This window comes from Lissotriton helveticus, chromosome 3_1 (genome assembly GCF_964261635.1).
Source record: "Lissotriton helveticus chromosome 3_1, aLisHel1.1, whole genome shotgun sequence".
Taxonomy (NCBI): domain Eukaryota; kingdom Metazoa; phylum Chordata; class Amphibia; order Caudata; family Salamandridae; genus Lissotriton; species Lissotriton helveticus.
Genome location: NC_136061.1, coordinates 2,110,629,215 through 2,110,643,071, shown reverse-complemented (window position 1 = coordinate 2,110,643,071; position 13,857 = coordinate 2,110,629,215). Strand labels below are relative to the sequence as shown.

Here is a 13,857-nt window from a genome sequence, read left to right as displayed (position 1 = left end):
GGGATGTGAGCCATGTCGACTCTTCACTTTGTTCTACACCAAAACAAGCAGCCTGCAATGGCAGTGTGTGTGTGTGTAAAGGTATAGGCCCTCTAAAGGTGGCACAATAAGTGATGCAGCCATTAGAGGTTTTCCTTGGCCACAGTGCCCTGGGTACCATTTACAAGGGTCTGACATGTGGCCAAATAGTGACAATTGGGTTTGGTTTCAATGCAGTTTAGGGAAAGAACATAGGCCCTGGGTACCTGGTTGGCAGGAACCCAGGGCAAACTCGTCAAATGCATCAAAGGTTTGGCAAAAAGGGGGGGTGGGCAAGCATGCAAAGAGAGGGCACTTTCTTACACATTCATCCACCCCTCGCCTACCCTCCCCTCAATGAAGCAGGATGAGACTAACCTTTCCCTAGAGAGTCTTCATTGTTTAAGTGGAAGAACCTGGAAAGTCCATCTGCATTGGCATGGGCAGTCCCAGGTCTGTGTTCCACTATAAAGTCCAGTCCCTGTAGGGAGATGGACCACCTCAAAAGTTTAGGATTTTCACCTTTCATTTGCATTAGCCATTTGAGAGGTTGTGGTCAGTTTGAAATAGGAAGTGAATACCAAACATGTATGGTCTCAGCTTCTTCAGGGACCAAACCACAGCAAAGGCCTCCCTCTCAATGGCACTCCAACGCTGCTCCATGGGGAGTAACCTTCTGCTTATAAAGGCAACAGGTAGTTCTTGGCCTTCATCATTGGCCTGGTATAGGATCGCTCCTATCCCTAGCTCAGAGGCATCAGTCTGCACAATGAACTGCTTGGTATAGCCTGGAGCTTTGAGGATTGGTGCTGAGCTAATTTCTTCTTTCAGGGTGTCAAAAGCCTTTTGACAGCTAACTGTCCAGTTTACCTTTTTGGGCATCTTCTTGGGGATGAGTTCTGTGAGGGGTGTCACAATGGACCCTTATCCCTTCACAAACATCATAAACCTCCTGTAATACCCAGTCTAGCCGAGGAATTCCCTGACATGGGTCTGGGTGGTTGGAGCTACCCAGTCCATGATGGCCTGGATCTTGGACTGTAAGGGTTGCACTTGGCGTCCACCAACAAGGTGGCCCAAGTATACCACTGTTTCCTATCTTATCTGGCATTTGGGATATTTGATAGTTAAGCCTACAGTTTGCAGGGATTTTAAAATCTTCCCCATGGTGGATCAGGTGATCCTTCCCGGTGGAGCTAAAGACAGCAATATCATCTAAATATGCTGCAGTAAAGGCCTCTAATCCAGAAAGGACTTGATCTAAAAACCTTTGGAAGGTGGCAGAGGCATTCGTTAAAACAAAAGGCCTCACAGTAAACTGAAAATCAGGTGTGGAGAATGCAGCCTTTTCTTTTGCTCCTGGTGCCATGCCAATCTGCCAGTACACTTTAGTGAAGTCAAAGGTACTTAGAAATTTGGCTACACCCAATTTGTCTATCAACTCATCAACTCTTGGGATAGGGAGAGCATCTGTCTTGGTGACAAAGTTGAGCCCTCTATAGTCCACCCAGAACCTAATTTCTCTCTTTCCACCTTGTGGATGAGGTTTGGGGACTAGACCCACTGGGCTAGCCCAGCGGCTCCCAGGAGGTTCAATAACCCCTAACTCCAGCATCTTGCTGATTTCAGCTCTGATGATCTCCTTAACATGATCAGACAGTTGATATACCCTACTTTTGACAGGTACACACTCCCCAGTGTCCACATCATCGACAAGGACCAGTTTGTCTGACCGGGGGTTAAGGAAAAGAGTTTAGAATACTGCTGCAAGACTTGCTTGCATTTAGCCTGCTGTTGGGCAGAGATGGTGTCTGAATAGACAAATCCATCCACGGACCCATCTTTGAGGCTGTAAGAGAAGAGGTCATGGAAAGATTCACTCTCTGTCTCCTGATCCTCATCAGTCACAATCAACATAGTGATGTCAGCCCTGTCATGGAAAAGTTTAAGGTGGTTCACATGGATCACCCTTTTCGGAGTCCTGCTAGTGCCCAGGTCTACCACGTGGGTGACCTCATTTTTCTTCTTTAGATGGGGTAAGGGCCACTCCATTTGTCCTGGATAGCCCTTGGTGCCACAGGCTCCAAATCCAGTTTTTTTCCGGATGCATTGCGGGCTGAGGGAGGACTCTCTCGAGATCTTGAGATGAAGATTTCTTTGAAGTAAAACGAATTGGAAACATCCATAACAAACGCTAGATGGCAGAATTGTGGAAAGCATGTGGATTTACAGTAACACAAAGTACAGACGTATTACTTATTGCAGAATGTCATTTGTGCCATTCACGTGTTAATAAAATATTGATTTTTCCCCACACACCATACTGCTCCTAAAATGGGTGCCCAATAGTGTGCTCTCTTTCTGCTCCAAGTATTTTCATTCTAAGTTATGTGGAAGATCCCCCTAGGTGTAATGAATTTAGGAGGGAATTTTCCCTCCCATTCTTGAGATTATTTTTCCATTAAACATATTTTTTATCTGAGGAATGAAATAGAACATCCTCTTCTTTCTTAATCTTCTTTATTGCACCCCCTACAAATTAAGTAAATGTAGCTGTAAGGACAATGACATAAATCAGAATTCTTCATACATTACCTTCTTCATTACCATGCAGTTTCATAAAGCACACTTCATAAGAGAATACTCTGAAATCATACCTGAAGCTGTTCTGGCTTCTTCAGCTTTAACTTTCCTGTTTTATAACCATCATAATGTTCAAATAGTTCAAAGAATCTAAACAAATTAAGAAATAATAAATATTTTCTATTATGTTCTGGTTTCTTCCATTTTAATTTTCCCATTTTATAGCCATCATAATTTTCAAAAAGTTCAAATCCATACAATTAAGACATATTAAAAAAAATTCCGATTACAGTATATTAATTATAGTTGTACACTTGCAGAATAAAGCTGCATATGTGCACTAAGACGATGTGTTGCATTAAGTACAAATGCCATCTGGAGCAAATCCACTTTTGAAAATTCTTGCTCTTTGTGCAATGGCAAGCAAAGCCAATGGGTTTTTTGCTCAAGGCCAATTTACACCACGTTTGCTGCTTATGTAGCAAAGGATGGAGCTAAATACTGATGAACTGAAAGCAACCACCCATGCCAATGTATTTTAATATATATTTTTTAGTATGACCAGCACTTCATTATAAGAGCAATCTCACAACTTTGACACGCTGAAAGCCAAATGCCCCAACATTTCTGCCACTGGATAAAATGTCAATGTGCAAAAACTAACACATCTCTAGAAAAAAAACGAAAATCTTTTATTAAATCCAAACCAAAACCACAACTATTAGTTTTATCAAAGGATTAGTTTATAATCAATGGGCCAAAGCCAATGAGGCGATTCACTGTCAGATCTCTTGAATCAGTGACTGCTGTAAAATGGTTTGGTACTGAAATTTGAGGAACAACGACAATGATTTTCCCCTCATAGGGAGGAAGATTAAAGCATCTAATTAATAATTATATCTCACTTTATGAACACTCTTTTTTGCAACAACTAGGAGATTACTGCATACTTCGCTTCGACAATCTACAAGTAGGAGATTCAAGAGGATGATTACTATTGATTATGCCCCAATTAACATGGAATACTGATCTTGGCCGGTTAAACAGTATGTTTGCAATCATGTCTACAGTGATAGTGATCTTAGAGCAACTTTTCTTAGTTTTTTGTGAGGAACAGAAAAGTGTGTATGATGAGATCAGATACGAGTCTTTGGCTCAGTAAAAAGTTAAAGGCAGTGATAGGTTATTTCCCACTGATAGATTAGTTATCACCCTTGCACTTAATTGAAGTTATGCCACAATTAGTGGTGGTGGCCAATACAATATACAATTATTAAGTAGTTAAATGTGCATGGGAAAATATATTGGCACTATCAAAAATGTATCTATTTCACAACAAACAAACACTTGCAAAACCAAATAGATTAGGAACTGGCTGTAGGCCTTTTGGTTTTGACAATGATTGTTTTCTTTTAAAAAATTGGGGGGGGGGGGCGGGGGTGTGAAATTTTACTATGAAAGCATTCAATCATGACTGCCAGTGCATGCACACACATGTATTTGCCTGCACAGTCTGCCATCCTGGAATGGTTTTTGTAATAATGTTTTACAAAAAGGACATAGATGATTGCACGTGTAATGACATGCATGCACAAGCATTGCCCTCTTTAAATGTTTTTATACAACAAAACACATACAAAGATGTAAATGTGTTAGTGCATGTAGCATCATTGAGTAGTTTTAAAGCCCATTCAAAGATAGATGTCTCTTTGCGTATGCAAGGGTGACCATCTTTGAATGTTTTTAAAGTTGGGAGAGAGACACTTGGAGTGTCGAGCAGGATGCAGTGCCCTGCCAGCAGAAGTAAAGGCATAGTAGGAATGTCTGGGGAGCTGCTGGGTCCTCACAAAGTAAAACAAATAAATTGCATGGCATTCAAGGGGACTATTTTCTGTGTCGGTGATAACATTGTGCTAGCAAAGAATGGCATCATTCACATAGAAGGGAGCCAAGGGCTGAAGTGGGCTCACTGCCCCCTTGCTACAAGCTTTGGCAGGCGAAGAAAAATGCAACTGGCACTATATCAGAACAATGGATGAAGAGGGCTGCCTGAAACCCTACATATGTAAATATGAATGTATTTTACCAGGCATTGATTGGAAAAGCAACAGGTCTTTGTAACATGCTAACTTAAATTATAACAACAATGCATCTTAACATAAAATTACTAGCAACACACCCTGAAAAATGATTATTCTAATTTACTGCAACAAAAACAATCTTTGAACCATTGTTCTCTGACAAATACTGAAAATGACTGTAAACCCAGTCATAACACTTTATGGGCCAGATGTACGACCATTACATTTTGGGACTCCCAAACTGCAATTTTTAGCGACTCACAAATTGCGATTTTTAGCGACTCGCAATTTGCTACTAATGTGTCTCAGACACATTTGTGATTCCCAATAAGGTCACAAATGACCTGCCTCATCAATATTCGTGAGACGGAACGTAATTTGAAACCCATTGGGAATGGGCAATAACACAGGCTTGGTGTCTGTTTGCCTTCAAATGAAGCAACTTTTTTTTTTTTTTTTTTTTTAAATGCAGGCCATTTTCCTTCAAGGAAAATGGAATAGGTTTCAATAAGAAAAATGAAAAGTTTTTGTTTAATTTTTTAAGAGTAAGCAGTGGTCTGTGGGACCACAGCCTGCACTTAAAAAAGTTTTCGCTGCCAGTTACAGAGAGAAAGGGTTCCCCTGGGGACCCCTTCCCATTTGCGACTGGCTTACCACCTACTTGAAGTAGGCAGTAAACTGCAGTTGTGTTCCAATAGCATTCCAGTCGCAAAACAATTGCGCATGCCTCTTGCGACTTGTTATTAGGAAGAGATGACCCTTAGCACACCCCTTCCTCATATTGACAAGTAAACCCTATTTTCACATCGATAATAGGTTACCGACTCCGAAAATGGGGTTAGTACATTCCAGAAGCCACTTAACGGTTTCAAACAGCCAGATTTTACAAATGCGATCGCTAAAAATGGTCGTACATCTGGCCCTATATACATTAAGCCTTTTCCTTGCCCTGAACATAACTAACCTTTACTGCAAGCCTTATCTTTATGCATAACCTTCGTAATGAGCCTAAGTCTAACCCCTACCATCACTCTTTAGCTTACGTTCATTGTAAACTTTGCAGCTCCCTTAGTAATGAACCTGACCAATTAGCACAATAAGTGGAGTCGCAATTAGGCTAAGAATCCACATGGATTAAAGGTATGTCCACTATCTGAGAATAATTGGGACCTGCCAGTATAGTCTCAGGGCCCTGCAATCTACAATCCACAAATTAATTAAAGGTCTTAAAACAGAAGTCTGAACACAACAAAATAAAAATATAATTCAAGGAGATTTCTACTGGGCCCTTAAATATCCATATTCATGGTGATCCTTAAACAAAACATTTTTCAGTCCAGTATGCTTCCTCGAAAAGTATTTCAGTTACTGATCTTTTTGATTGACAGATTAACTTACTTGATCACTTAATTACATCAGTGCATTTTAGGATCTTATATAAAAAGCATTTAGTTTATCCTTGAGTCTAAGCACAATCTTGAAAACACTATCAACATTGTGCGGCAGTTGACAAGTCCTTGGTACTGGCTGTAACGGGCCTTCACGGAGTTCGTCCGGCCTAGCTGGAGGAGCTGAATGAACACACAACCACACATTATGCAAGTATGGGCCAGAAATCCAGAGTGACCTCCGCCCATTTATTTAAGCTCTCTGGCCACGCCTGGCCAGAGAGTGATACAAAGTATAGAAGCCCTTCCGGGCGAACATCCGGGTCCTGCTTGCACGGTGCCTAGACCACTACATCCCTTCCCAAGTTAGTGTTCAAGCACAAACAATTCAACATACAAAGTCTTTGACTGGGTCTGGGATTTGGTCTCAGGTTGTACTTTTGTTGGCGGGACCCTTGACTCTCCATATAGTTGTGAGGTGGCGAGGTATATCGAGTAATGTTCACATCTGTCTCTGCGGTCGGGGTTGAGATGAATTCGATCCAGTTGGTTCTTCATCAGGGCATGATGGGGTGCCCTCAAGCGGTGCTTCTCCACCCGCCACGTGTCTGGGAACACCTCTATCTGTGCCTGAGCATTGGATTCTCTTGAATCAGGATATATTTCTGGTGATTGTTTCTTCCACTCGCTGGGCTGGGAGGGCGGTGCCATTAATCTTTATAACAGTCCACGGTCCAGGTTCATACGCTATTCTGAATTTTCCCCCACTGTGACAGTTCCGGACTAGAACAGTTGTCCCTGGGGTAATGACGCAGGTCTTAGCTCTCCTCCGCCAGCTGGCCCGATCGTTATTTGCTGCTCGTCATGCTAGAGTGCTGGCGTGGTCATATGGCTCTAGGACCCAGCTATCAGCTATGGGAATTGTGTCCAGGCGTTGTCCGGCTAGCATCAAGGACCAGGGTAATATCTGTGTCGTGCAGTGCAGGGTGCTGCGGTACTCACGCAGGAACCGTTGAAGCGCAGTTTCAGGGTCAGACTATTCAGCCACTGCGACTTGGAGGATCTTGTTGAGCGTCCGCGTGAAGCATTCAGCTTCACCATTGGCATGCGGCAATTGTGGGGGGATTTGATGATGTTGAACTCAGAGTAGAGTAAGTAGGGTTTTGAACTCTCCCCCTTGAAACGGGGACCCGTTGTCTGTCTTGATTTTGTGGGGTAACCCAAAAAGCGTGAATGCCTACTCTAGGACTAGCTGTAGGTGTCCAAATGATGTGGACAACATCACCTCAACTATGGGGTACTTTGAATAGCTGTCTATCAGCACGGCTGTTACTCTTCCATCAGTAAAATACCCAAAATCAAGAATCACTCACGACCATGGAAACGTTGAAGGGTCTTCTGTTATCACTGGTGCGGGTGTCTATTGGCTACTTGAGAGCTGGCAAGGTCTGCAATTTCTTACGAGTGCATCCACGGCTGCTTCTAGCCCAGGGAACCATACATTTCTCCTAACTCGGGATTTCATCCGTATGGTTCCTTGATGTCCTTTGTGAGCCAGGGTTGTAGCTTGTTCCTGGAGGCTTACAGGAATGAGGATCCGGGATCCCCTCAGTATTACACCATCTGCTGCGGCGCTTAGTTCGTCCTGCACCTTCCAGAATTTTCCAAGCCGGTCTCTGTCCAGCCAATTCCATCCATTGGCGCCATGTAGGAAGTCTTCCCATGAGCCTTTCTGCAGAGAGTTCATCAAAATCATGAGCACGGAGTCTTTGCCAGTCTCTGTCTTAATCTCGTCAACGGTGAGGGCTCGGGCATGCCCACTGGGATCACCATGCTGTGCCTCCGAACAACGGAACCAGTGGCTGGTGGTCAGTTACAACCCTGAAAGGGTAACTGCTGACGTACAGGTGAAAGTGGTTGCAGGCCCAGTTAATCGCCAACGCTTCCCTTTTGATCTGGGAGTAGCGGGCTTCTGTTGGCGTTAGGGCTTTGCTCGCTAATGCGAGAGGTGTCCATTTACCTGGTTCTGGTTCTTGAGTCAGGAGCGCTCCGAGGACAATGGGACCGGCTTCTACCAGGAGCTCGGTCATTCAAGTGGTGTTGAAGTACGCCATGGTGGTTTTTCCTAGAAGTGCTGCTTTGATCTTTTGAAAAGCTTTTTCTTTGCCTCACCTCCAGGTAGCATCTTTCATTGTTAGGGCTCGCAAAGGTTCTGCTATTGTGACCAAGTTTGGTATGAACCGCCCTCAGCAGGTGGTCATCCCCCGAAACCTTGGGTCTCAAAAGCTGTGGTTGGCGCAGGAGCTCGCTGTATGGCCTGAGATTTCCATGGGTCGATCCGGACTCCCTCTTGGTTGAATACATTGCCGAAGAATTCGATTGACTTTTGAAAAAACTAATATGTTTCTGGGTGGAGGGTCGCCCCATGCTTGGCAAGACGTTGGACGGTAGCCCGAAGATGGCGGTGGTGGTCTTCTATGTTCGCAGAGTGTATAAAAATGTGGTCACTGACATTCAATACTCCTTGAAGTCTCTCGGACGGCATTCTGGAATATCTCAGCCGCTGATGAAATCCCAAATGTATTTATTTATTTATTTGAATTTATATTGCACATCAGCTACCCAGAAAGGGTTTTCCGGCGCAGACAGAAAAGCCATGACAAAGCAACGGCTGGGCATCTTATTTGTCGAATAGCCAGGTTTTAAGCAGCTTACGGAAATTGGAGTAGCTTGTTTAATTTCTGAGCGAGACTGGGAGGGAATTCCAATAAGATGGCCCTAAATATGTGAAGATTTTCCTCCCATCCGTGCCAGTCTGTATTTAGGGACCACAAAACTGCCTTGGGAGGCTGATCTTAGATTTCTGGATGGGGTGTAGGGTTTGGCCAAAGTACAGAGGTAGTTGGGGGCCATTCCAGATTTAATTTAGTGCATGTAGGTGAGTGTTTTAAATTTCACATGATTTTCAAAGTTCAGCCAATGTAGTTTACGTCGGTATTCTGAGATAGATTCTCTTTTTAGGACTTTGCATAGCAGTCTGACTGCAGCAGTTTGGGCCATCTGTAGTCCGTGGATTATATGTTTGTTTGAGCCTACATAAAGGACATTTCCATAGTCAAGCCGAGAAGTGATTAAGGCAAAGTTCAGCCTCTTGTAGGGGCGCAGGCCTATATGGGTCGAGAAGGTCGTGATGTACCGGCTCTCTTTGGCTAGCCTCAACTGATGATATTCTGCGTTGAGGTCCAGCTTGGAGAACCAGCAGGACCCGTTCAGGTCGGCTAAGATGTTGTCAACAGTCGGTGTCAAATGCCTTTCGCGCTTGATTGCCTGGTTGGGCAGGCACATGTCTATGCATAATCTGATATTTCCGGGCAGCTTTGGTTTTTCGGCTATTACCATCGGTGAGACCCGGGGTGTTGGTACAGTGACTTTTTCGATCACTCCTTGTTGTTCTAGATTGTGGAGTTCCTGCTCAACTAGTGGCCGAAGGTGGAAAGGTATACATCTGTGCCACAGGGCAACTGGATTCACCACCTTGTCTATGTGCAGCTTGACCAGTGGCCTTTTAATGCTTCCGAGTCCTTCGAAGAACTGCGGGAAGAGTTCCAAAATGTCCTCTGTCTGCAGGGTTTTGACTGTGGGGGGGAAAGTGAGGAGACGGAGGTCTTCGGCTGTGTGACTCCCCACCAGGATGTCGGCCTCTCTGTCCACCACGTGGAAAGTTGTGGTAATCTCATGGCTTTCTGACTTCACCTTCACTGTCATCTTACCCTTGAGGGGTAGGGGTTCTTGGCTGCCATATGTGAACATTTTTGCATGTGACAGGGTCAATGTGGGCCTTAGGTTCAGTAGCTTGTATTGTTGGTTCCCTATCACATTCATAGATGCCCCTGTGTCGATTAGCGCAGTGACTTGAGATCCAGCAATTTCGAGGGCACATGTGGGCTGTGGGCGCCACTTCTGCTAGAGGACACTAGCGAATGAGATGAGGTAACATTTGCATTCATCGTCTGTGGATGAGTCCTCTAGGTACGGTCTATGCCGTACTGGTGTTCTGGGCGTCTTCAGGCTATCGGGTTCTTCGAGAGACAAATGCTTTTCTGCCTTTGATGGTGGTCTTCTTCCACGAGCTCCTCTATTTCTTGGGCCCCCTCTGCACACAACAGCAAAATGGTTCGAAGTGCCACACTTCGAGCACGTCTGTCCTTGTGCGGGACATTTTTCCTGAGGGTGTTCTTCTCTCCTGCAGTATCCACAGCATGACCCAATGCTCTCGGGTTCCTCTGTTGTGTGTGCGCACTGCGTCTGCTCGTACGGTCTTGATGGCTGCCGGTCTCTCTGACTGTTGGGTGATGGCGATGTCCATTACTTACGCTCTGGCGTCCGATAGGTCGTGCGACCGTGCCATGTCTTCGAGAGGGATTCCTGGCTGTCGCACGATGAGGGTCCAGAGGTTTTTGTTTCGGCATCCCTGGATGACTTGTGCTCTGACCTCTTTGTTTTGGTCATCGTCGGTACACGTTCCCTTAGCCGCAATGCATCCATTGACTCTCCTTCCCTCTGGCGTGCTCAGCGGAGTTTGAATCTTTCATAATCGGGGTTTAGTTGAGGATCAAAGGGCCCGGACTGCTGCATCGTAATCGTGAAGTGCCCCTGTGTTTGGTAGATGAGCAAACAATTTGTATATCTCTTCTCCTGCGGAGTGAAGAAGTAGAGATCTTTTGACCGCGACGTCCGTTTCGCACGTTGCTGTGAAGTAATTATCTAGGTGGCTAATCCAGATTGCCCATCTGGGGTACGCAGTGGCTGGGTCCATCAGCTTACTTAATGGGGTAGCGCATTGATTTGGGCGTGCTGCGTAGTGAGTTGAATGACCTGTTGGGCTGGCAGTGGATGCTGTGGCACTGCTAGTGATGAAGCAAAGCTTCGCATATTTTGCGGCTTGCCGAAGTCAAGAACCTCGTTTATGTGTAATAAGGTAACATAAGTATGTTTTACTAACGTTTATTTTTGTTTAGGCAAAGTTTATGAAGCTTGCCTACGTGTATTTCTAATACACTTACCCCGTGTACTTTAACATGGCCGCCGCTTGTATTTTAGTTACTGCGCATGCGTCAGCCACACTCACGTGTCCTGACGCGTCTGCAGAAGTGGAGGGAAATTTATGCGCATGCGTAATTCATAGCTGTGCTCATCATGTGGTACTGCTCGTGCCACTGCTCTTGTGGTCGTATCAATGTAGCTAACATTTAAAATGCATAAGTTTATTTCTTGATGATGAGTTAAAAGTACAAACCCTGTGATGTGTTTTCATGATGACATTATTATGTATTAATTTGTTTTCGCTTACTTTTCATGTATCGCGGGGAATGGGGGTCTGAGTGAGAGGAGAGCCATATTGGAGGTCCCTTCTGCGCCTGCGCCACTTTCGGCAGCACAGTGGACCTTGACTGATGGAACATAGCCAGTTGGCAGCGATGGGCGAGATGCTCCTGAGAAAGTCACCTCTGCCCTGCGAGAACAGCGAATGTGGCTCCTTATATGATACATTGTAATGTTGCGCTACTGTTTGCCGTGTAACTTCTCATGGGAACCCCAAACTTACTAGGCGGTACCCAAGTATGCTAATGAAGGCTTAAAATCTTGTATTGTGATTGGTGTGTTACCCAAATTCTACCTTAGGACCAATCGAAATTGAGGGATTCTGACACTTTGCAACATTGGGGGGTGGTACACTGTCCCCAAACTGTATATCTACCCTGGGTTCCCCTAGGGAACTGTCCGACTTGTCTGGTTTAGCTGACCTGTCACTGACCCATCGTACTCAATAGGTGACTGAAGATACAGAGCGCTGCGGAGCACTCTGTCCGAATTTGACCATAGACTAAGGTTCTACTGAACCTTAAAGTGCTGGCGAAGCACTTTGCTGGGAGTTCGCTGACCCAATCGGGGTCTTGATCGATAGCTGCAGAGCGGGTGGAGCGCAGGCGTTGCTTCCGAACTGTGGGTTCCGGTCCTGTCCTGAGAGGTCCTGTCCTGAGGGTTTGCTGTCCTGTCCTGAGGTCCTGTCCTGATTCCTTATCCGAGGGTATCCTGTCCTACCTGGGGTGTCCATTCTGCACCTGCTGTCCTTTGAAGGGTATCCTTCCTTGAGGGTTTCCTGTCCTTAACTGACCCGTGGCCAGGGTTTGGTTTCCACCCCTTTCTAGGTAAATATTGATCTGAACCTCTTAAAATTCTTGCACCTTCTGAATTTCTAACTTTTGCTTTAATAAAGTTCACCATTGCATATGTTATTTTTCCATGTCTTTCCGCAAATATTGAAAGTCATTTGCATTTTTCCCATAAGTTTGTTCCTATGTCTTCACACTTGTTAGAAATTATATTTTGCATTGCAGTTTGTCATTTTCTGATATGGTCTAGAACCTCATTGCCTAGATGGTTCAAAGGCCCGTTCACCTTAAGTGAAGCGTGTTACTCTTTATAGGCCCTCCTATAGTTACACATGCATAAACTGTCCATGCTTAAACATTTCTGAGATTATATAGTATTTTCTCATTTGCATTCCATATTACACTTGAATGATTACCTTGACTTTATTTCTTTATAGCTATATAATTTACGTTATCTTGGTTATTGATTGCCTTATTTTACTGTACCTTATACACTAAGCAAATGAACTTTAGATAAACATTTTAAAACTTCCAGTTGTCCGTGGTCATTTCAACAGTATTTTGCATGTTATTGGTTGGGTTTGTATTTTGCTGCCTTTCCTTTTACAGCTAGCTCCCTGATTCATTGGGGTCATTAGGTACCCGCATCGGTGGATGGTAAGTCGGGTGCATTGAGAAATAATAGTAGGGAGCACACACACAAATTGGTAGAGCTCGTGAAGTCACCTGGTCATGGTGATTTGAAAGTATATGGGCCCTGAAGCCGGAAACGGCGAAAATTATTGGTCGGGTGGCCTCGCGCGCTCTATCAGTTTTTCTGGTAGCCAGAGGATGGTTAGGGACTAGTTGAGAGTAAGGCAGGGATTAGTTGGACTAGTTGAGTCGGAAGCTGCTAGTATATTGATGCTGCTAGAAGAGCGGCTGTTCTAAGAGACCTGATCATTCTCTTGTGAATACGCTGTTTTGGAATTCATGAATTGCTGTATTGTTATTATTCTTGTTCTTATATTGTTATATGTACTAATCCATGCGTTAGTAAACCGTATTGTTTCTTGTTGTCCGAACTCCCCGGGGAATTGAAAGGGCAAGTGGTGAATAGAATCCATTGTCCAGAGGTCACAGGCTCGAGGAAAGTTAGGTGCAGGTTAAGATAACCGGGAAGCACTAACTAGGGTTTTCTGAATACATGTGTGAATAAATGTCAGTAACGGGGTTCATTGGCAAAATTCCCATAGTGGCGTAACCTAGTAAGGGTCACATCGGAAGAGTAGCAGGTTCCTCGGAGCTAGCATGAAAGCAGAGGGGTCCGCTGGGAAACCTTAAACTCGGAATATATCCCGGAAAGAAGTGGATGAGTTTAGGGGAATAACAGGTTCACCGATGCTAGAGTGAAGGGTAGGCGGAAGAGATCTACCCGCAGCGCGTGAAAAGTAAATGGAAGTAGTTTACTTGCAGTAAAATAATTCTTTCTCTGTCTAGACACTTGAGCACTGTGGCGAACGTGTATTTGTTGTAAAATAACCAAGCACTGAGCACTTTAAAAGAAAGAAAGTTTCCGTTACCTTGTGAAGGGAGGGAGTCAGTCGCGAAGCGCCTCTGACGTCACTCTGTGCC

The 13,857-nt window shown here is 44.6% G+C and overlaps 1 protein-coding gene across 21 annotated transcripts in view; it reads right to left on the bottom strand.

Moving 5' to 3' along the window:
- Positions 1 to 13,857, bottom strand: part of PPIP5K1 (diphosphoinositol pentakisphosphate kinase 1) — a 1,366,868-nt gene that overhangs the window by 792,802 nt on the left and 560,209 nt on the right. For all 21 annotated transcript variants that reach the window (XM_078683299.1, XM_078683308.1, XM_078683288.1 and 18 more), the window contains one exon: positions 2,676 to 2,751. In XM_078683299.1, coding sequence (XP_078539425.1) covers positions 2,676 to 2,751 — 76 coding nt within the window. The remainder of the gene's footprint in view (positions 1 to 2,675; positions 2,752 to 13,857) is intronic.